Consider the following 22,833-nt stretch of genomic DNA (forward strand, 5'->3'; position numbering starts at 1 on the left):
AATGTGGGGTGCTCCAAGGACTCCCTTATACATATCATATCACCTATTATTTAATCATCCTCATTATCATTAGGGCTTTTTTTCCAGCCGAAACTCACTGGAAGTCAGTTCTGTCACCTTTCAGGTGAGTGCCATTGCCACTCTAAGAGAACGAGGGAGGTGCTCAAGGTGAGTTCCAGCACCTCTATTTCTAGAAAAATAGCACTGGTAATCATCATTATCATAACAATTTTTGTAACGGTATGCAGAACTCTACACTGGGTCAAACTTCAGGCAGGCATCCTGCCAAGGGTTTAAAGGACCAGCCGTAAAGTCCTACGTCAGCCTCCAGATTGGCAGGCAAGTCTTCCCTAGCGAGAAAGATATGCTTGGAGTGAACAGGCGGAGACAGGGCACTTAGTTCTGGTCAGTGCAGATGGTTTCGGTGCTGCAAGCGAAGGATCGCTGCTAAGCAGCTGCTGCTTTCCTTGGGGGTGAAAAATGGGCCGTGTTAGCAAACGGTCCTTTCTGCTTCTGCTGGAACTGAACAAGTGGGTTGTCCTCTTTTAGAGATGGAAGGAGGGGCACCTCCGATTTAGTGAAAACTGGCTCTTTCCAAGGTTTATAGAGGATGCTTAGATACAGGGATGGGGACGTGGGTGGCGCTGTGGATTAAACCATGGAGCCTAGGACTTGCCGATCAGAAGGTTGGTGGTTCAAATACCCACGACAGGGTGAGCTCCCATTGCTCAGTTCCTGCTCCTGCCAACCTAGCAGTTCAAAAGCACGTCAAAGTGCAACTAGATAAATAGGTACCACTCCGGCGGGAAGGTAAACGGCGTTTCCGTGCGCTGCTCTGGTTCGCCAGAAGCGGCTTAGTCATGCTGGCCACATGACCCAGAAGGTGTACGCCGGCTCCCTCGGCCAATAAAGCGAGATGAGCGCCACAACCACAGAGTCGGCCACGACTGGACCTAATGGTCAGGGGTCCCTTTACCTTTAAGATACAGGGATGCTGTGCTTAGCCTTATTCGCTTCATCTCCTGCCCTCCACTCCCTTTTAACTCTTGATGGCTACCAGGGACACCAGGTTCTACCCCACTTTGTGGGTGCCTGGTGTGGGCCTGTGACATCACATGGCATGAGGAGCCCTCCCATGGGACCTGTTGCAGCCTCCAGAAAGCCCGACAAGGCCCATCGCATCTTCCAGAAGGTCTGAGGGGCCTGACACAGCTTCTGGAAGTCCTGCCAAGGCCCCAGCTTCCAGCTTCCTCCCCCTTTATAGACTCAGTGTTGCCCTTGTAGAACTCAGCAGGGAAGAGGAGGAAGATGGGGACAAAACTGGATTGGATTGTCAGTGGCTCTGGTTCCACCTTCTCTTGGGCTTCCTGCCTTCTGCCCCGGCAGTGCCAGTGGGCACCAGCACGCACTGAGGATGCTGTGCCCACAAAATCATGCCCCATAGAAGAGTTAGCCCTGGCAGAATGAGCCAGAGTTTCTTCGGCGCTCTGAAAGTCAGCCTAAATATTCATCTATATGATTCTTAATGCAAATTTGTGTCTTGGGTTTGTGTTTGGAGACTTCTGAAGACCCCCAAACACCCTGAGCTCAGGAAATCTCAGAAGAGTGATCAGAGAGTTCTCTGACATATAGAAGGTTATAAAATTTTCCCCAGGCACACTACAGCCTCCTCCTCCTCAAACTCCCATATGTCCATTAAAAAACCCTTTTGAACTTTGGAACATAGGAAGTTGCCTTATACCAAATCTCCTTTCTTGTAACTGGAAGCCATTGGTTTGGGTCCTGCCCTCCAGAGCAGGACAAGATAAGCTTTCTCCCTCTTTCATGTTAGATCAGAGCTTTCCAAAATGTGTGTCGCGACACGTTAATGTGTAGGCTACAGTGTGTAGGTGTGTCACATGAACTCTCCTTGCGCTCCTCTAGGGGCTGGAATGGGTTGGTTTAACCTCTGGTTTGCTAGTAAAACTGAATTACTGTGTCGCAAAAGGATGCATGTCTAAAAAGTGTGCCAGCAACTTGAAAGGTTCAGAAAGCTCTGCTTTAGATATTTGAAGATGACTATCTAAGCTCCTCTTTTCCAGGCTAAACCTATCCAACTCCTTCCACAGTTCCAGACCCTTGATCATCTTGGTCGCCCTCCTCTGCACACATTGCAGCTTGTTAGAGTCCAGAGTGCATGCCCAACTGCGGATCATACCTAGAACCTTCTGCATGTAAAGCGGTGCTCTATCACTTGAGCTACAGTCCTTCCTACTTCCAGGTGCAGTGAAGAGATGAAATGGAGAAGAGAAGGCTGCCTTTTTTGGTCTTCATTGGGTCCCAATGTCTTCCTCAATGGGATGCGCCTAGGACAAGGTTTTCTAAGAATCACAGTTTTCAAAATACACAACAACAGCCAGATGGTCCCTTAGCAAGGACCTGGAAGTTCTGTCCAACTACAGTTGGACTGAGAGCCTTGTTGCTTGAGTGTCAGTTCTGTCTCTCAAAGAGCTCACCCATAAGTGTTCTAAAAGGATCTAAGCAGGCAGATTCCTCAAGACAGGGCTGGGAATCTGAATGTAGCCTTCCAAACCTGTCCATCTGGTCCTCTCCTCTGGACACTTCATATCCTCCCTGAGTCTTTCTGTGTTGCTGGAATATGTCCTTGAACTTTGATGATGCTTCTTGTATCCCTGGATGAAGCATTTGAGCGGATAGAGTGGGATGTTCAGAAGTAGCATTTCCATCCATTGTTGCTGGGCCACCATTGCCTCTGGCATGTGGTCATTAAGTTATTGTAGTGGGTGAGTTTTGTGAGCATACAGAGAAGTGCAAAAAAAGAGGAGGTATTTAGAAGAATTCTCTGTGGGGTCACGTGTAGGCATCACAGGACTCTAATTACAACCCTTCCCATGGATCTTCCTTCTCATCCATCTTTCCCCTTCACTGTTCATCATTTCCCTTTTTCACTCCTTTCTAAGAAATGGTGAATAACTTCCCCTCTTCCTTTTTGAGTGCTCAGGTAATTAAGGGCGGGAACAGATGGCAACAGCTTTAACAGGAAAGTGGCGTGCCCATTAAAATAAGCTACCGGTTGACAGTTCCCTTTAAGGGTGCCGGGGGGGAAGGAGGGTGCTAATTTGAACAAACTGCTGGTGAAAAGTCCTTCCCGGCTGATCTCAAGACATCAAAAGCTACGTAGGCACCAGCTTGTCCTGTGTGCAATACACCATCCCTGGTTCAGTAATTAAATTAAATCATCGTCTTTCTATCACACTGAAGTGGTTGAATTGAAAACCAAGGGCTGGAGATGGATTATTCATTATGGAATATTATTCTAGAACCAGTGTAATGTCGTGATCTGCGTGCTGGAGTAGGACCTGGGAGAGACTCGGGTTCAAATCTCTCACTCATCCAGGAAGCTCACCGGGTTACCTTGGGACAGCTGAACCTGATTTTCTAGATCTGTTTCAATCAGGGTGTGAGGCCCAGTTTTGGCACCAAAACGGCCTTGGTTGTCCTGTGTGCTGACCTCTGTTGAGAGGGAGACAGGGGAAATGTGTCTCTGTTAAGACTCCTCAGTTGCTGTGCAGCTTTCAGTACTGTTGACCATCGTATCGTTCTGGAGCAGCTGACCAAATTAGGGGTGCAAGTGGCAACATTTTGTGATGGTTCCAGTCCTACTTGGATAGAGGTTTTCAGAGGGTGATGCTTGGAGAGTGTTCTTCGGCCCTGTGGATCCTACAATATGGGGTTCCTCAGAGTTCAGTTTTATTCCCTATGCTGTTTAACATCTTCATGAAACCACTGAGTGGGGTTATCCAGAGTTTTTGGAGTATATTGTCTGCAATATGCTGAGGACACACAGTTCTTCTCTTCTACATCTGTCGGTGTGGCATTGGATGTGCTGGACTGCCTTGCCTTGCTAACGGACTGGATGAGAGCCAACAAGCTCAATCCAGTTAAGGCTGAGGCACTCCCCAAGGATGCTCTCTGCAGGGTTGTGCACCTGGCACCTTCATTATACACCTTTAGGCACCAGTCAAAAGCTTTCCTCTTCAACCAGGCCTTTGAACATCCTATATCCTTTTATACATGTTTGTGGAAGGGGGTTGGGGGTATCACTGGTTATTTTTCTTGATTTTATTACAGATTTTGTGTTTTTGTCTTGTATTTTTATTATGTGAGCTACCTTGAGATTAATTATTATTATTATTATTTATATCCTGCCCTCCCCAGCCGAAGCCGGGCTTAGAGCAGCTAACAACAGTAAAAATAACAAAGTTTACATAAAATCACAATCAATCAATTAAAATACATTCTAAAATCAATTCATTCTAAAATCAATTCAGAATCAAATTAATGGCAACCATTGGGTTAGAGTGCTATGAGGATTACAGGGGAGGGGATCAGAGTGTACCTTGGCCCAAGGCCTGGTGGAACAGCTCTGTCTTGCAGGCCCTGCAGAAAGATATCAAGTCCCGCAGGGCCCTAGTCTCTTGTGACAGAGTGTTCCACCAGATTGGGGCCACGGCCGAAAAGGCCCTGGCTCTGGTTGAGGCCAGCTTAACCTCCCTGTGGCCCTGGATCTCCAAGATGTTTATATTTGAAGACCGTAAGGTCCTCCGTGGGACATACCAGGAGAGGTGGTCCTGTAGGTACAAGGGTCCTAGGCCGTATAGGGCTTTAAAGGTTAAAACCAGCACCTTAAACCTGATCTTGTACTCCATTGGGAGCCAATGCAGTTGGAAAAGCACTGGATGAATGTGATCCCATGGCAAGGACTCCGTAAGGAGCCTCGCCGCGGCATTCTGCACCCGCTGGAGTTTCTGGGTCAGTCTCAAGGGCAGCCCCACGTAGAGTGAGTTACAATAATCAGCCAATGAAGGGTGGTATACAAATTTAATAATAAAATATCCATAGCAGGGCTGCTGTTAGGAGACATGTGGAGAGCCCAGCATAGCTGGGACATTGTTTCTTTCCCTTGTGGGCCATCTTTCATGTAAGCGGCAGCAACACTCTCTTAAACAGCCAGATTTCTTTTACTGGGAGGAGAGGAAGCGCAGTTCAGCCATCCAAGAGGAAGCTTTAAACTGGAAATTGTTTTGCGGTGGTTGAAGTCTCCCCACCCCAATTTTGGATTTATGGACACACGATGTAGTCTCTCTCTCCCTCCCTCCCTCTCTCTTTCCCTCCCCCTGCCTTTCCTTGGCATGCTGTGTTGATAACGTATGCTCCCGGATCTCATTAAGCCCACTCAGCTCAGCTTACCCGCAAAACTCCCAGCCCAAGTTGCAGCGAGAAAATCCATTCCCCCCTCGGTGCCATTGAGATAAACTATGCTTGGCTCTCCGCTAACGAAACGTCGGCAGAATAAACGTAGCTCTGGGCAGGGTTCCTTTGCCACGGCTGTTTTCCCTTTTAAGGTGAAGATGTTGCTCTATAAACAAATCAAGTCCACACAAAAAAGAAAATCAAAGCTTCAGAGAACTATTAGGAGGAAAAGGAGAGAGGAGTGCAACGTAAGCAAACTTCTTTCTTCACCACCCTAAGGCCTAGATTCCTACTCTGAGAGAGGGAGAGGGAGTTAGGCCAGCGCAAGACAAGGGCCAAAGGCATTCCCAATTTCCTTTGTTTATTAAGTTTATATCCCACTTTCTCCATACCCTGCAAGTGTCCCAATTTTCCAGGGACAGTCCCAGAAACACAGAAGCCATCCTGGTTGCTGATTTGATCCCAGAATGTCCTGGTTTTCCTTTTTTCCTCCCCTGCACATCTCGAAAAACAAATGGGGGGGTGTAAATTAAGACTTACACTGTCTACTCAGACGTAAGTCCCACTGTATTCAATGGAGCTTGCTCCCAAGTAACTGTGCAGCCTTACACTACAATCTGAAGCATTTTTACTCAGAACTAAGTCCCACTGTCTCGTGCAGGGGTCGGAAAACTAAGGCCCGCGGGCTGGATCAGGCCCAATTGCCTGCTAGATCCGGCCCGCAAATGTGGTCGCCATTTCCCCCCCAATTTTTTTTCGAGCGCATTTTTTTTTTTTTTTGCATTCCCCCCCTCCCTCACCACTGCGGTGTCTCTTCCCTTCTCCCTCCCTCTTCCTGGCTTATCCCCACCCTGCATAGGAAGGGGGCTGGGCTTTGGTAGGAAGCCTCGCCACCCGCCAGTCGGCCTCCCCCCATGGCCGCGCTGTGGGCTGGAGCTTGGCGTGCCTGCTGGCCCTGCACCTGGCACCCAGGAAAGCTGGCCCGAAAAGGAGAGGCGCCACCACCACCACTGGCTCCAAACCACAGGCAGAGCAGTGAAGGAGATAGGCAGTGTGGTGTAGTGGTTAAGAATGGTAGGCTCGTAATCTGGTGAACCGGGTATGCTTCCCCACTCCTCCACATGCAGCTGCTGGGTGACCTTGGGCTAGTCACACTTCTTTGAAGTCTCTCAGCCCCACTCACCTCACAGAGTGTTTGTTCTGGGGGAGGAAGGGAAAGGAGAATGTGAGCTGCTTTGAGACTCCTTTGGGTAGTGATAAAGCGGGATATCAAATCCAAACTCCTCTTCTTCTTCTTCAGGGGAGGGGAGGGGCTGGGGAGAGAGAAGCCCCCTCCGCCGCATGTACATCTATGCAGTCCGGCCTGACACTAGGTCTGGGGGACAGGGAACCGACCCCCTCCCAAAAAAGTTTGCTGACCCCTGGTCTAGTGTAAGGAACCAGAGGGAATGGCAACAAAAAGTTACAGAATGAAGTGCTTCTGTGTGGTTGTTGGTGGAAGGCAGAGATCCCCCTTCACAAGTCACATTCCTGCAGGAAGGCCACTTAGAAAGAAGCACCCATGCCCCACAGGATCAGTGATTAGCCAAATGATGAAACTCACCCATAGCAGGCAGTGATGGCCCCCAATCTAGAGGGCTTTAAAAGAGTATTAGGCAAATTCATGGAGGAGGAGAGGGCTATTGATGGCTATTAGCCAGGATTGATAAAAAGCAGAGACATCACCTTGCCAACAAAGGCCCGTATAGGTAAAGCTACGGTTTTCCCGGTAGTGATGTATGGAAGTGAGAGCTGGACCATAAAGAAGGCTGATTGCCGAAGAATTGATGCTTTTGAATTCTGGTGCTGGAGGAGACTCTTGAGAGTCCCATGGACTGCAAGAAGATCAAACCTATCCGTTCTTAAGGAAATCAGCCCTGAGTGCTCCCTGGAAGGACAGATCCTGAAGCTGAGGCTCCAATACTTTGGCCACCTCAGGAGAAGACTCCCTGGAAAAGACCCTGATGTTGGGAAAGATGGAGGGCACAAGGAAAAGGGGACAACAGAGGACGAGATGGTGGGACAGTGTTCTCAAAGCTACCAGCATGAGTTTGACCAAACTGCGGGAGGCAGTGGAAGACAGGAGTGCCTGGCGTGCTCTGGTCCATGGGGTCACGAAGAGTCGGACACGACTAAACAACTAAACAACAAGCCAGGATTGCTATTCTCTGCCTCCACAGTTGAAGCAGCAATGCTTCTGAATACCAGTTGCTAGAAGCCACAAAAGGGGAGGGGGCTCTTGTGCTCATGTTCTGCTTGCGGGGTTTCCCACAGGCATCTGGTTAGCCACTGTGAGAACAGGATGGATGCTAGACAAGATGGGTCATTGGCCTGATCCAGCAGCCTCGTCTTATGGACTGATTCAGGCCCTGCAGTCAGAATCTGACAGGGTCCTTCTTTGTGTGCCTCCTCCACAAAAGGTCCGGCAACGTGAGAACAGGCCTTTTCTGTGGTGGCCCCCCACTTGTGGAATGCACTCCCCAAGGAGGCTTGCCTAGCTACTTTGTTGCATATCTTTAAGTGTCAGGCAAAAACACTTCTCCCAGGCCTTGGGCCAATGAAACCATCTATGGCTTTTTAAATGCATCTGGGGAAGGGGATATGCTGATTTCGCTGTTGTTATGTTACATTATGGATAGCTCAGTTGGTTAGAGAATGGTGCTGATAACACCAAGGTCTCGGGTTCGATCCCCGTATGAGACAGCTGTATTGCAGGGGGTTGGACTAAATGATCATCAGCCTCACTTCCAACCCTACAGTTCTATGATTGTGTTATGTATTTTGTGTTTTTATGCTGTAAACCGCCCTGGGATCTTTGGAAAAGGGCAGTATATAAATTTAATAAACGGCAATACATAATTATTAGTACGGGCCCCCTTTGGCCTGATCCAGCCCCACTGGGCTCTCCTGATGTTCTTCTGCAATGAAAGCCATTGCAGCATGGTGGCAACTCGCTCCCCTCGGGAGAGATGAGGTTGCCTTGAAATGGAGGAACAGAGTCGAGAAGAACCCCCTTGGTGCACAGCCGGAAGGAAACTTTCCTCCATCCCAACGGGTCACTGGAACTCTGCCACCGATGCAACGAGGTGTTAGTAATGAACTGCGCAGCGCAGCTAATTATAACAACATTAACTCGGGAGTGCCATAATTGCCAGCCAAGAGCTCCTTCGCTTCGGAGATTGGGGCATGTTGCCTGTTTGTTTGTTTTTAGCAGGATGTGACCCTGCGTGTCATTTCCATCCTCCTTGATGAGGGTCTTTACCCCCCTCTCCTCCCCCTCCCCAAATTGCCAACCTTTCCAGCACATTGAATCTGAGTGGCTCATCTTGTCCAATCTGCGTTTCTTATTCAACCATCCTTTGATCTCCCCCATCTCTGGATGTGTTCATCCCACGGAATGATTTTATGATTGCATCCGCCTTGGAAGCTGAGAGGAGAAGGGGATGGGGTGGTGGGGCTGGTTGGAAGCTCTTAATGGCTTTTTAAAGGCTTTGGGGGGGAAGAGTTCAACACCCACTAAATGGAGCAATAAAGCCTTCTCGGCTCTGCAACGAGACATGCTCCGATTCCGGCAAACCAGCTCCCTTCTTCCTGCCTTCCTTCCCCAGAATCTCATCTCCGCCTTCATCTGGTGGATTAATTGGCCACGGCCAGAGATGCCTGGATCAACCCAACATATTTAAATCAGATACAGTGGCTGATTTGCATCCCATGGAGCTGGGAGCAGGGACCGAAAAAACGCCAGCTGTTTTGAAAACCTCACAGGCCTTGCCAAAAAGGAGGAGAAGGGATAAACAGGAGTTGCATTTTAGCTGCAAAAAGCTTGAGACACACAAGGGTACACCAGCTTTCCTGGTGCGGCTGTTGAATGAGGTGCTGTGATGTCACGAAATGTGCTTGCAGACATTCTGGCTGCTTGGAGAGAGAATGCCCATGGCAGCCTGACGACAAATGCACTTTTTCAGTGCATTCTTCCATAAAGCATTGATTTCCCCCCACATGCATCTTTTCTCTAACAAAATCATAAAATCATAGACTCATAGTGTTCCGATTTTTCCAGCCGCTTCAGGAGAATCGTCTTGGGCCAGTTTGCTGTGGAAAGAAGACGGAACGAAATTCTCTAGCCCATCCTCAGCTGTGGCTCAGATTCAAAGGAGCAACTTTCAAAGTAGCTTAAGTAACACACACCATCCACAGCTCTGAGTTTGCAAGGCTGACTTAGAGTGGGCGGGGGTGTGCAAGAGGCTGTCTAGCGACGGGTGTTGCTTTGATCTGACAACTTATTGAGATCAGACTTCCAAAGGGAGAAAGAGAGAAAGGCTGTAGCTCAGTAGGAAAGCGTACGATTTGCATGAAGAACACTTGAAATTTCAATCACTGGTAGTGCCTCTTCAGTGAAAGACTTATGGGGGGGGGGAATGAGGACACACACCCCTTTGCCTTTGGTCCTCAGATGTTGTTGGACTTCATCCCCCATCATCCCCAACTAGCTTAAGCAATCATACAGGGATGACGGCAGTTGCAACTCAATAATAGCTAGGGCACCGAAGCTGGAAGGATAGACAATTTCAGATGTCTGGGAGCCGACAAGGAGAACAGGTTGTTCACAGATCAGTGAAACACCAGCTAACTTATAGTTTGTTTCTTTATTAAGGAAGCAAGAACAGAGAACACACTGAGACATCTAAGGGTTGCTCCTGTCTAGATGAAGCAGTTGCCCAGGCTGGCTTGTAGCTCTCCCTTCACTCCCTACCCCTCTGTGTCAAGCCCCTCCCTCTGTCTACGGCAAGCCCCAAGGGACCCTCTCTGTTTCTGCCTGGCTTTCTGCACACTAACATGCAATAGATGCCTTTTTCTGGGAGTGAGGGAGGACTTGCAGGCTGTCAGCAGAGAAGCTGTTCGTGTGGCTCTGTGGTGGAGCTGCAAAGTCTCTGTGGTGGAGCTGCCTGTTTCCTCCTCTTCATCATCCTCCAAGCTCCCAGCCTCCCCTCCTTTGGGTGTGACCAGTTTCCCACCACCAGGAGGCAGGATCCAAATACTCTCCCTTCTGCTTTCCCAGGGAGGATCTTGCTCAGGCAGCTTCCACCACTCCTCCTCATCCAGCCAGTCCCTGACATCAGACTAGATAGACTTGGTCATTTGGCTTAATTTGAGGTCTTCAGGAAGGACAAAGCCCCCCTGACCTGACTCACAGCCCATGGGGGAACCTGTGACCTTCCAAACACTCAACCTCAGCCAGCATCACCAATGGTGGAGGAGGAGGAGAGTTGTAGATGAAGAACATCAAGGATTAGAGGGCACAGGTTCCCCATCCCTGAATTAAATAAAAACAGAGTTGTGATGGGACAGAAGAGGCAAGTGGTGGTCTGGTTCAGGGATGGGGAGCCCGTGGCCTTCCAGATGTAGCTGGACTCCTGACTTCCATCAGTCAGTGTAGTCACCAGTTGGGGATGATGGGAGTCAGAATCTAACAGCTTCCACAAGGCCACAGTTCTCCATGCCTGCATTGAAAGAAGGCAGAGCTAAGATAATGCAGCTGGAGGCAATAAAGCCAAGAGAGTCTAGTTCAGGTATGGGGGGATTGTGGCCTTCCAGATGTTACGGGAGTCCAACTCCCATCAGACCCAGCCAACATGGAGAAAGATCTGGGATGGTGGAAGCTGAAGTCCAGCAACATCTAAATATCTGCAGGTTCTCAATCCCAGCATTAAAAGAAGGCAAGTGTTATGATGGAAGCTGCTAGGGGCAATGAGAGCAAGTGATGGTCTGGTTCAGGGATAAGGAACCTGTGCCTCCCACTGGACTCTGACACTCACCAGCATGGCCAACAGTTAGTGATATTGATGGGAATTGTGGTCCAATAGCATTTGAGAGGGCACAGGTTCCCCATTCCATTTTTTAAAGTCTGAGGTCTCTAGTGCCAAAGCTGGCCTGTTCACAAAGGCCTGGTGGACTAATGGAATGGGATTGGGGAGGGAGAGAGAATCCTGAGCTCCAAAACTTTTCAGCTGAAGCTCTGTTCCCCCACAAATGCTAGGTGGTTGGTTGCTGGTGGTTGGTCCTGCTGTGGTGAGCATCTGTCCCCATCCCTGATCCACCAGTGGCCGTGGTTCCTCCACCTCTTCCCCCTGTGCCTCTTCCCCCCTCCTTCCAATAACACAATTACTTACCCTTCTGAAGTGCTGTCAGTGTTGGTAAACTCCAGCTGCTAAACTGCATTACACAGATCTCTCCTTAAAACCTTCTGCAGTTTATTAATAGTTTATTGATCCCTGAGCCCCATCACCAGTGAAAAAAAGAAGCCTCGTTCCAGCCCCCCCTGACATATCTCTCTCTCCCCCTCCCTCGGTTATCTGAATACTGACTACTAACCAGACAGCCGATCGATGGTACTCAATTCCCAGGGAAAAAAATGTTCTCCTGCCTACTTAATCCACTTTAGCAAGGAGGCAGCTCTGTGGGGAGGTAAGATTACAGGAGGGAGGCAGGAATAATGTCAAGTGAAGGCCAATGAAATTCATGGCTCAAGTTTTCAGCGATGGCCCACACAAGGGGGGGAAGTGGAATGCCGTCTCCCCTTGGGGAAGCACCCCAAAAATACTTAGGAACGTATGACCCAGTGTGCATCGGCTGTGAAAAAGGGTTAAATCCCACTCTGGGGATTGTTAGAAACGGAACTGCGGATGAAACTACCAATATCATAATGGCATTACAAATCTATGGTGCGACCCCCGTTGGGAATATTACGTCCAGCTCTGGATAAAAGGTAAAGGTAAAGGGACCCCTGACCATTAGGTCCAGTCGTGGACGACTCTGGGGTTGCGGTGCTCATCTCTCATTATTGGCTGAGGGAGCCGGCGTACAGTTTCCGGGTCATGTGGCCAGCATGACTAAGCCGCTTCTGGCGAACCAGAGCAGCGCACGGAAATGCCGTTTACCTTCCCGACAGAGTGGTACCTATTTATCTACTTGCACTTTGACGTGCTTTTGAACTGCTAGGTGGGCAGGAGCTGGGACCGAGCAACGGGAGCTCACCCCGTCACGGTGCCTCACCTCAAAAAGGATATCGCAGAGTTGGGGGGGGATTGGAAAAGGGCATCCAAAAGGATCAGGGGGTGGAGGAAAGGTTGCAGCATTTGGGACGTTTTAGTTCAGAAAAAAGGTCAGTAAGAGGGGATGTGATAGATAAATTCATAAATAAATTGATGGCTGCGAGCCACAATGGTTATCCTCTGCCTCTACAGCTGGAGGCAGCCATCCTTCTGAATCCCTGTTGCTGGAAAGCGCAGGAGGTGGAAAGAGAGCTCTTGTGTTTGAATCTGCTTAAGGGCTTCCCAGAATGGGCATCTGGTTGGTGTGAGAGCTGGATGTTGTACTAAATGGGCCATTGGCCTGATCCAGCAAGCTCTTCTCAAGTTCTTATGAAACGTTCTGCAGATCTGATCAAAGGCCCATCTAGTCCAGCATCATGTTTTCATGCCAACTGTGGTGTACAGTCTAAAAATGCTATGGTTAAGACCTTGGAAGGTGGTGGACTCTCCTTCATTGTCTACACCGACTGGCATCAGCCCTCCAGATCTTCAAGCAGGAGACATTCCCAGTCCTACCTGAGGACTGGACCTGGGGGGCCTTCTGCATGCAACACAGATGCTCTACCCGGGGCCATATCCCTTCATTATCAAGGTACAGGTGCTTTTCAAGCTCTACACCCTGGCCAACCCCTTCTCCCTCCTCCTCTTCCTCCGTTCTTTCTCCCAGTTCTGCCCAATATATTTCTGGTCTCCTTAGCCCTCTCTCACCCTGTGCCAAGAAAGCCACCAGTTCCCTCTTCTTGTGAGGTTGTAATTGGAGTTCTGCATCTGCCCTCCTGAAACCTTGGCCTCCCCAGTGTGCCAGCATCCTTTGATTAACTCATAATATCAGGCGCCCACCAGAAGCCCGATCCCATCAATCTGACTTTTTCCAACCAAGGAGCCCTTCATGGTTGCTGTCCGTGGAGGCTCGTTCTTTAGCTCCCGTTCCAAATTGGACTCTGCGACAAGGTAGGGACACTTTGATTTTCTGTTGCTCTCCCCCTGATGGCCTTCTCTGGCCCCCCCCACTACCTCTTCCCCTCCCCTCTCTTCAGACCCGTTTTTAATTTAAAGTTATGTCACATGATGAATTTAATACTGGAGCAGAGAAGTGTCAGGCGCCAGAGCATCAAGGTGAAGAGAGATCAATGCTTCTCTCAGCTTAACCCCTGCTCCCAACTTCCACAGAGAATTCTCTTGCATCCAAGAGTTTGCCCTAATTTCTCGCTCTCTCTTCTGTTTGCATTCAGAAGCCTGCAAGAGAGAGTTTCTTTCTCGGTCTCTCTCTTTTGCAAATGTTACTTGGTGAAACAGTTGCAGGTGGAGGTGGAGACAAAGAAGGGCCATGGGGGAAGAAAAGGATATGTCTTGTGGGGGGGGGGACTTTCGTGTTGCATGCAGAAGGTCCCGGGTTCAATCCACAACAACATTTCCCTGCAGGGCTGGGAACATCTCTTGCCTGAAATCCTGGAAAGCTGATGCCAGTCTGTGTAGAGAACAGCAAGCTGTTGGCTGGGGTGGAGAGCTTGAAAATTGTGCACTGATACCTTGACAATGAAGACAATCCAATCCACTTTCTGGCTTACTGCAATCATGATATCATGAGCACAGCTGGGGGGGGGGAGGCAAGAGCATCTCTTGTGTTCACATCCTAAGACATTGTTGTTGTTGTTTAGTCAGTTAGTTGTGTCCGACTCTTCGTGACCCCAGGAACCAGAGCACGCCAGGCACTCCTGTCTTCTACTGCCTCCTGCAGTTTGGTTAAATTCATCCTGGTAGCGTCAAGAACACTGTCCAACCATCTCATCCTCTGCCGTCCCCTTCTCCTTGTGCCCTCCATCTTTCCCAACATCAGGGTCTTTTCCAGGGAGTCTTCTCTTCTCATGAGGTGGCCAAACTATTGGAGTCTCAGCTTCAGGATCTGTCCTTCCAGTGAGCACTCAGGTCTTATTTCCTTAAGAATGGATAGGTTTGATTTTCTTGCAGTCCATGGGACTCTCAAGAGTCTCCTCCAGCACCATAATTCAAAAGCATCAATTCTTTGGCAATCAGCCTTCTTTATGGTCCAGCTCTCACTTCCATACATCACTACTGGGAAAACCATAGCTTTCACTATACGGACCTATGTTTTTTAATTTTTTTTATTCAAAATTATAACAAGACATATTATCCACAAACATATCATCCTTGTTTTCCCCCCATTTTTCCTCCCACTCCCCTCCCCCACAAAACCCACCCACCACACCCCACACCCCGACTTCCCTCAGTTCCAGTTTGGTTTCTCTAAGAATGCTGTTTTCTGCATGTTACAAAGTTGTATAGATCCTCAAACTATTTAGCTGATTATTATCAATAAAAAGTTTGTGACTGTTTATTCACTATATGGACCTTTGTTGAGAAGGGGATGCAAGCTTTCGGCTTCAACCGAGTCAGGTACATGCAGCTCCAGATCACTTCAAGTCGAGTCGGGTTGGTCCAGTGTGATCTGTGATTGTCAGTGAGTGTGGCATCAGGCAAGAGGGAGAAGCAGGCAGGATGCAAAAATGGCTGAGATCTTCAGGACTAAGTGTGCATCTTCCCAGGAGAAGCTAGACCTAAGCCACGTCTCTCCTTCCTGCCTGACATCTCAACATGCAGGATTAGTACCTCTGCTCAACAGTTGTTGAGGGGAGGCATTGATCCTGCAGGGTGCGGGTTCCCCTTTGCGAGCAATTCCTCCTGCTTAGCAACTGCTCCCTTGTGCTCAGAGAAGCCACTCTGAGCAGTAACCAGCACCCCTAACATTTAAGAGGAATTTTGAGAATTTAAATACCCCTTTAAAAAGCCAGGGATGCGGGTGGTGCTGTGGTCTAAACCACAGAGCCTAGGACTTGCCAATCAGAAGGTCGGCGGTTCGAATCCCCACGACGGGGTGAGCTCTCGTTGCTCGGTCCCTGCTCCTGCCAACCTAGCAGTTCAAAAGCATGTCAAAGTGCAAGTAGATAAATAGGTACCACTCAGGTGGGAAGGTAAACAGCATTTCTGTGCGCTGCTCTGGTTCGCTAGAAGCGGCTTAGTCATGCTGGCCACATGACCCGGAAGCTGTACGCTGGCTCCCTCAGCCAACCCCAGAGTCAGCAACGACTGGACCTAACGGTCAGGGGTCCCTTTACCTTTACCTTAAAAAGCCAAAAATCCAGCCCTGCACCCAACTTGTTTCAGGGATGGATCTGAGGTAGGGTGGGCGAACCCCAGGGGTGGCACAGGGTAAAGCACCCTCCTCCGGGGACCACAGGGCAGATCAGAAGGTCCATGCATAGCCGTATAATTTGCACTGTCTCTTCTCACCTTTGTTTTTCCCTCTTCTTTGTAATTCCAGGCTCCCTGAAGTCCGTATCTCAGACAATGGCCCCTATGAGTGCCACGTGGGGATTTACGACAGAGCAACACGTGAGAAAGTGGTGCTAGCATCTGGAAACATCTTCCTCAATGTGATGTGTAAGTGCTGAACCCTCTTCTTAACAACTCACTAGACACACTATTTATAGGATCGTAGAACTGTAGAGTTGAGAGGGTTATCTCATCCGCCGCCCGGCAATGCGGGAATCACAGCTTAAGCACCCACAGCAGATGTTTACCCAACATCTGCTTAAAAACCTCCAAGGAAGGAGAGCCCACCACCTTCCAAGGGAAACCACCCCACTGTTGAACAACCCTTACCCTCCTAAAGTTCTTCCAAATATTTAGTTGTAATCTCCTTTCTTGTCATTTGAATCTACTGGCTTGGGTCCCACCCTCTGGAGCAGGAGAAAACAAGCTTGCTCTATCTTCCATGGACCAGCCCTTCAGATGCTTGAACATGGCTCCCCTATTACTTCTCCATTGTCTCAGGCAGAATAGAGAGATGCTATTACTTCCCTTGATCTGGACACTAGACTTCTGTTGACTCAGACTAGAACTGCATTTGCTGTTTGGTTTATAGTAATAATAATTTAATAATTTATTATTTATACCCCGCCCATCTGGCTGAGTTTCCCCAGCCACTCTGTGCGGCTCCCAATCGAGTGTTAAAAACAATACAACATTAAATATTAAAAACTTCCTTCAGAAATATATATGTTTAGTTTCTGCTGCTGCTGAATCACACCGTTGACTTGTGTTCGGCTTGTGGTGTACTAAGAACTTGTAGATCTTTTTCGCATGCACCGCTGTCAAGCCCAGGGGGTTCCTCCATCCTGCATCTGTGCATCTGACTATTCCTGCCTAATCACAGAACCTTACGTTTGTCCCTACTGAAATCAATTTTGTTAGTTTTGGCCCAGCTCTCCAACCTCTTAAAGTCACCTTCCAGCTTGTCAATGCCCTTCTGGAACCATGGCATGGCCAGAACAGGACTCCGGGCAGGACAGAGTGGTGCCGTGACTTCCCTTAATCTGGCAACTACAGGCAGCTATATATGAAACGGCAATGCCTTCCTACAGCCACGGGGTTAACCTCCCCGTTAATGGTGCCAGTGCGCCGTGCCACGGGTGCAAACGCCTGTTTAAAAATAAACATAAGTTCGCCGCAGAAGCACACACCACAATACAAACACCAGCTGTTCCTTGCAGCCTGCATCCAGACCTTGTACCACAGGGAGGCTGCCGGATGGTGATGGAGTCAGCAGGTTCTGTTGTCTGTAGCCAAGAGGCCGAGCCTCCATCTTTGTCGCTTGCTCCGAGCGTGTGTGTGTTTGTGTGTGTGTGCTATTTCGGGGAGGAGGAGGAAGACGGGTGGGTGAGCGAGATCTGTGCCAGAGAGCAGCACGGAACAGATGTTGCGATTTATATTTACTGAGCGTGGCTCCGTTTGCAGCGGAGGAACCCGGAGTTGACAAATGAGCTTCTCTGTCATTGGGGGGGGGGGGGGGAAGGCTGCGCTCAGCACCAGCTGCTACCACGTTTCGTGCAGTTGCCTGTCTGTTGAAATCTTCTCAGGCCTGGAACGGTGCAGGAGGCATGTCCTACCGCCTCTCCCCCTCCCTTCCCTCTCTTCGAATCAGCAACCCTTATAACGAGGGACATTTAAAAAAAAAATCCTACGTGAAGATCAGTCAAGGACGAAAGACCTGGAAATAAGGAACATAAGCAGAGCCCTGTTGTTGTTGTTGTTTAGTGGTTTAGCCATGTCCGACTCTTCGTGACCCCATGGACCAGAGCACGCCAGGCACTCCTGTCTTCCACTGCCTCCCACAGTTTGGTCAAACTCATGCTGGTAGCTTCGAGAACACTGTCCAACCATCTCGTCTTCTGTCATCCCCTTTTCCTTGTGCCCTCCATCTTCCCCAACATCAGTGTCTTTTCCAGGGAGTCTTCTCTTCTCATGAGGTGGCCAAAGTATTGAAGCCTCAGCTTCAGGATCTGTCCTTCCAGTGAACACTCAGGGCTGATTTCCTCCAGAATGGATAGGTTTGATCCTCTTGTAGTCCATGGGACTCTCAAGAGTCTCCTCCAGCACCCTAATTCAAAACCATCCATTCTTCGGCGATCAGTCTTCTTTATGGTCCAGCTCTCACTTCCATACATCACTACTGGGAAAACCATAGCTTTAGCTATACGGACCTTTGTTGGCAAGGTGATTCTCTGCTTTTTAAGATGCTGTCTAGGTTTGTCATTGTAGGATCAGGCAAAAGACCTATCTAATTAGGTATCTTGTTTCCTATAGTAGCCATTCAAGTGGCACCATGAAGGCCATGGGCCAGGCAGGAGAACCACAGCCCTCCCTCCCCACTCAGTTAAACATAAGAACAAGATCATCATCATCATTTTTTATTTGTATGCCGCCTTTCCACAGTTAAAAAAAAATGCTGAAGGCGGCTTACAGCATAACAAGATTTACATAATTACAAAAGTCATAAACATTAAATAAACCACATCAAAAAATACACAACCTAATGGGAAACGATTTCCACATAAATCAAAATCTAAAACTAAGAATACAGCATTAATATCACAGTTTAAAATGACAAACCGTATTTTTCTCTCCATAAGATGCACCTGACCATAAGACTCACCTAGTTTTCAGAGGAGGAAAGGGGGAAAGCCCCGTTTTTGGGGGGATCAGCTCACAGTTGTGCAGCTTCTTTTGCAAAGGGGAAAAGCCCCCTTTTTTGAGGATCAGCTCAAAGTTGTTGAGCTTACTTTGCAAAGGGGAAAAATCCTGGTTTTATGGGGTTCAACTCACAGTTCTGCAGCTTCTTTAGGAAAGTAAAGGGAGCCGTTTCTACAGTTTCCAGACAGATAATCTCATCAGCCAGTCACATGGTGCTGGGGAAGCAAACGGGCTTCATCTGCAGAACATTCAGCAGTGGAGACCTGGGCAAGGGGCCGGACTGGAAAGGGAGCCAGTGATCGACCACACATTCATTCCATAAGACGCACAAACATTTCCCCTACCTTTTTAGGAGGAAAAAAGTGTGTCTTATGGAGCGAAAAATACGATAAGTAAAAAATAATAGCAATTTAAACAATTTAAACAAAAACTGAACTGAACGGAGCCCTCTCTGCTCAGCAGCAGTGGCGGTGGCAGTCCTTTATAGAGCCCATCAGGCCCTGCCCTGGGCCAAGTGGTGAGTGGCAGGACTGGGGCCCTCAGGCCCTGAGCAGGGCAGTCCTCCTGGCCTTTTCCAACATCCTGTTTTTGCAGCAGCCAATCAGATGCCTGTGGAAAGCCCCAAAGTGAGACCTGGAGGGCTGTTCCATGCTCATGGGGATGAGATCTGTGGTCTGGGGCCGTACTGGATTGAATGGGACCCTCTCTCATGGCACAAGAACTCATGGCCATCCAATAAAGATGAATATGGAAAGATACAGGAGAGATAAAAGGAAGGACTTACTCACCTAGTGGATTCACCTAGTTCAACTGTGGAACTCACTCCAGTGGGAGGCAGTGATGGCCACCGACCGAGGTGGCTTTAAAAGAGGATTAGACAAATTAATGTTTACCAGCTCCATCTGGTACGCAGGCTGAGACCTTATCTGCCCTCGGACTGTCTTGCCAGAGTGGTGCATGCTCTGGTTATCTCCCACTTGGACTATGTGGGGCTACCTTTGAAGGTGACCCGGAAACTACAACTAATCCAGAATGTGGCAGCTAGGCTGGTGACTGGGAACGGCCACCGAGACCACATAACACCAGTCTTGAAAGACCTACATTGGCTCCCAGTACGTTTCCGAGCACAATTCAAAGTGTTGGTGCTGACCTTTAAAGCCCTAAACGGCCTCGGTCCTGTATACCTGAAGGAGCGTCTCCACCCCCATCGTTCTGCCCAGACACTGAGGTCCAGCACCAAGGGCTTTCTGGTGGTTCCCTCACTGCGAGAAGCCAAGTCACAGGGAACCAGGCAGAGGGCCTTCTCGGTAGTGGCGCCCGCCCTGTGGAATGCCCTTCTACCAGATGTCAAAGAGAACAACAACTACCAGACTTTTAGATGAGATCTGAAGGCAGCCCTGTTTGGGGAAGCTTTTACTGTTTGATGCATTACAGTGGTACCTCGCAAGACGAATGCCTCGCAAGACAAAAAAACTCGCTAGACGAAAGGGTTTTTGGTTTTTTGAGTTGCTTCACAAGACGATTTTCCCTATGGGCTTGCTTCGCAAGACGGAAACGTCTTGCAAGTTTGTTTCCTTTTTCTTAACACCGTTAATACAGTTGCGACTTGACTTCGAGGAGCAACTCCTAGAACGTGGTGTGGTAGCCTTTTTTGAGGTTTTTAAAGACTTTGGTATTTTTGAAGCTTTTCCAAAACTTTCCCGACACCGTGCTTCGCAAGATGAAAAAAATCGCAAGACGACAAAACTCGTGGAACGAATTAATTTCGTCTTGCAAGGCACCACTGTACTGTATTTTAATATTGTGTTGGAAGCTGCCCAGAGTGACTGGGGAAACCCAGCCAGATGGGTGGGGTATAAATAATATATTATTATTATTATTATTATTATTATTATTATTATTATTATTATTATTACTAATGGAGGAGAAGAGGGCTATTGATGGCTACTAGCCACAGCGGCTGTGCTCTGCTTCCACAATTGAAGGCAGCAATGCTTCTGAATACCATGTGCTGGAGACCACAGGCGAGGAGAGAGAGCACTCTTGTACTTGAATCTTGCATGTACTGTAGGCTTCTCATTGGCGCATCTGGTTGGCCACTGTGACAACAGGATGCTGGACTAGATTGACCCTTGGCCTGATCCACCCAGCTCTTCTTATGTCCTTTTTTTCAATGTTTATTTATGCGTTTTCGATTTTAAAGTTTCTTCTTGTGTTCTTAAGTCCCAGGTTTACCAGCCTCCCCATCTGAGAAGGTTGTGTAGGGGAGGTCTGAGAGGGTTGTGTAGGGGACGTGGGGGGCTTGGGGGGAGGAGGAGGAGAGGAGGACTAGCTCATAGATTGTATGTAATTGTGGTGATGTGGGATGCATCCCAAGCCCTGGGCTTTCAAATATGAAATCAGCTTCTTAAGGAGCATTTTCTCTGGAGCGGATGACCCTTCCGTTTCTCGAGGTCTTTAAGAAAAGCCCAGTGCAGTGCGCAGCGGTATCCATGGCGACCAGCCGCCGGGCTAAACACTCTTTCTCTTCCACCACACCCCCCCCCCACCTAACCCTTCTGTTGTTCTCCTCTTCCCATTGTAGTAATTATATCTCTGGTCAGAGTCTTCTGACAGTTACTTACTAGCTGGGAAAACATCACTCTCCTTCATTGGTCTGTAATATTTAATGGTGGCTGTGCCTCAGGCCTCAGATCTTTCATGGGCGTACTTAAGGAGATAGCTGTGAATATAGTGCCCCCACCCCCGTTGAGGTCCAGAGAGGAGCACTCCACCCCACCCCATCCCAAGGCAAGGCACCTCAGAAATTTCAAGAGTTTCAGGACCACGGAGAGCTCAGAGTGAGCCTGTTGCTCTGACTGGGAGTGAACTGAGCTCATTGGAGAAAAAGGAGGGATATGCATGCAATATGGCTAGACAGACAGACAGACAGACAGACAGACAGATATAGATTAACTTTCAGATGGCATTCAGAAGCACTCCTGCTTACCCATACTGAAAAATCTTGCTGCTGGCACCCCCCTGATCTTTGGATGGAAGGATGTTTTTCACTGTAATTGCTTTTAGAATATTTCTTAATTGGAAATGCTTTTAGATGTTTTCAGTTGTGTAATTGTCTTTGGAATGTTTTGGCTGTTTTGCAACGTTTCAGCTTTGTTTTTAAATTGTGTAACTGCTTGCCACCATAGGCTCTTTGGGAAGGACAGGGTATAATTCCTATCATTATCATCATCGTCATTAATAGGCAGGATTTGCTTTGATGTTTTCATTAGGCAAAAACCGGCTGTGCACCTACGAGACACGCAGCACCTTTCCACAGTAAAACTGTGCTACTTTTGCTGTTAACTTAAAAAAATAAAAAGTCTTGTGACAGCTTTAAAGATTAACTAATTCATTGCAGCATAAGCTTTTCAGGGCCAGAACCCCCATCATCAGATGCATTTCTTAAAATAATAATAATAATTAACAGAGTGACCAAGAGGTGGTGGAACTCAGGAGCTGCAACCTGTGACATTTCCATGCAAAGCCCAAATGTATACAACAGCGGGAGTGTTGCAAGAATGTGTTATTGTTAATTGCCTGCTGTGGCAAAGGGTCACAAAGCTTATCTTGTACGCATTTGAGCTTTGCATGGAAATGCCAAAGGCTGTACCTGTTATATTGCATCTTTTTTGACCCTAGGATTTAAACTCTCTTTACTAGTGGGGGGCAGGAGAGAGAGAGAGTTTTCAGGCTCCCCATAGGCATCAGGGCTGGATTAGAGGAGCCTATGGTCTGATCCAGCAGCAGGGAGAAAGTGGGAGAAAGAATAGTTTAGAGAAAAGGATAGAGAAAGCATTTCTCCCTCTCTCTTCCCAACACTAGAACATATCCAATGAAGCTGAATGTTGGAAGATTCAGGACAGATAAAAGGAAGCTCTTGGCACAGTGCATAATTGAACTTTGGAACTCCTTCCCACAGGAGACAGGGTTACACGCCCACTTAGATGGCCTTAAAAGAGCTTGAGGCAAATTCAAGGAAGATATGGCTATCAATGGCTAATAGCCATGATGGTGAGGGCCGGCCCACTCATTAGACAAGATGAGGCAACAACCTTGGGTGGCAGGAGCCACAGGGAAAGCAGATCCCAATGTAGACATTTATTCCCCCACCCCCTTGTTCCTGATGTAGATCTTACTCCCCCATTTTGCAGTTTGCCTCAGGTATCAAAATATATTGGGCCAGCCCTGATGGTGGCTTGGTTCAGTCTCCACTATTGAAGGCAGCAGTGCTTCTGAATCCCAGTTGCTGGAGATTACAGGTGGGCTAGATGAGTCATTGGCCAGGTCAAGCAGGTACTTCTTGTGGTGTCCTAGGTGCTTATGGGCTTCCTGGAGCCACCTGATTGGCTACTGTGAG

The 22,833-nt window shown here is 48.4% G+C and overlaps 1 protein-coding gene across 2 annotated transcripts in view; it reads left to right on the top strand.

The window, feature by feature from the left end:
* Window positions 1–22,833, top strand: part of IGSF21 (immunoglobin superfamily member 21) — a 231,286-nt gene that overhangs the window by 161,823 nt on the left and 46,630 nt on the right. For both annotated transcript variants that reach the window (XM_081203122.1, XM_081203123.1), the window contains one exon: window positions 15,724–15,842. In XM_081203122.1, coding sequence (XP_081059248.1) covers window positions 15,724–15,842 — 119 coding nt within the window. The remainder of the gene's footprint in view (window positions 1–15,723; window positions 15,843–22,833) is intronic.

Source organism: Podarcis bocagei (assembly GCF_964188305.1).
Source record: "Podarcis bocagei genome assembly, chromosome: 7".
In the NCBI taxonomy this organism is placed as follows: domain Eukaryota; kingdom Metazoa; phylum Chordata; class Lepidosauria; order Squamata; family Lacertidae; genus Podarcis; species Podarcis bocagei.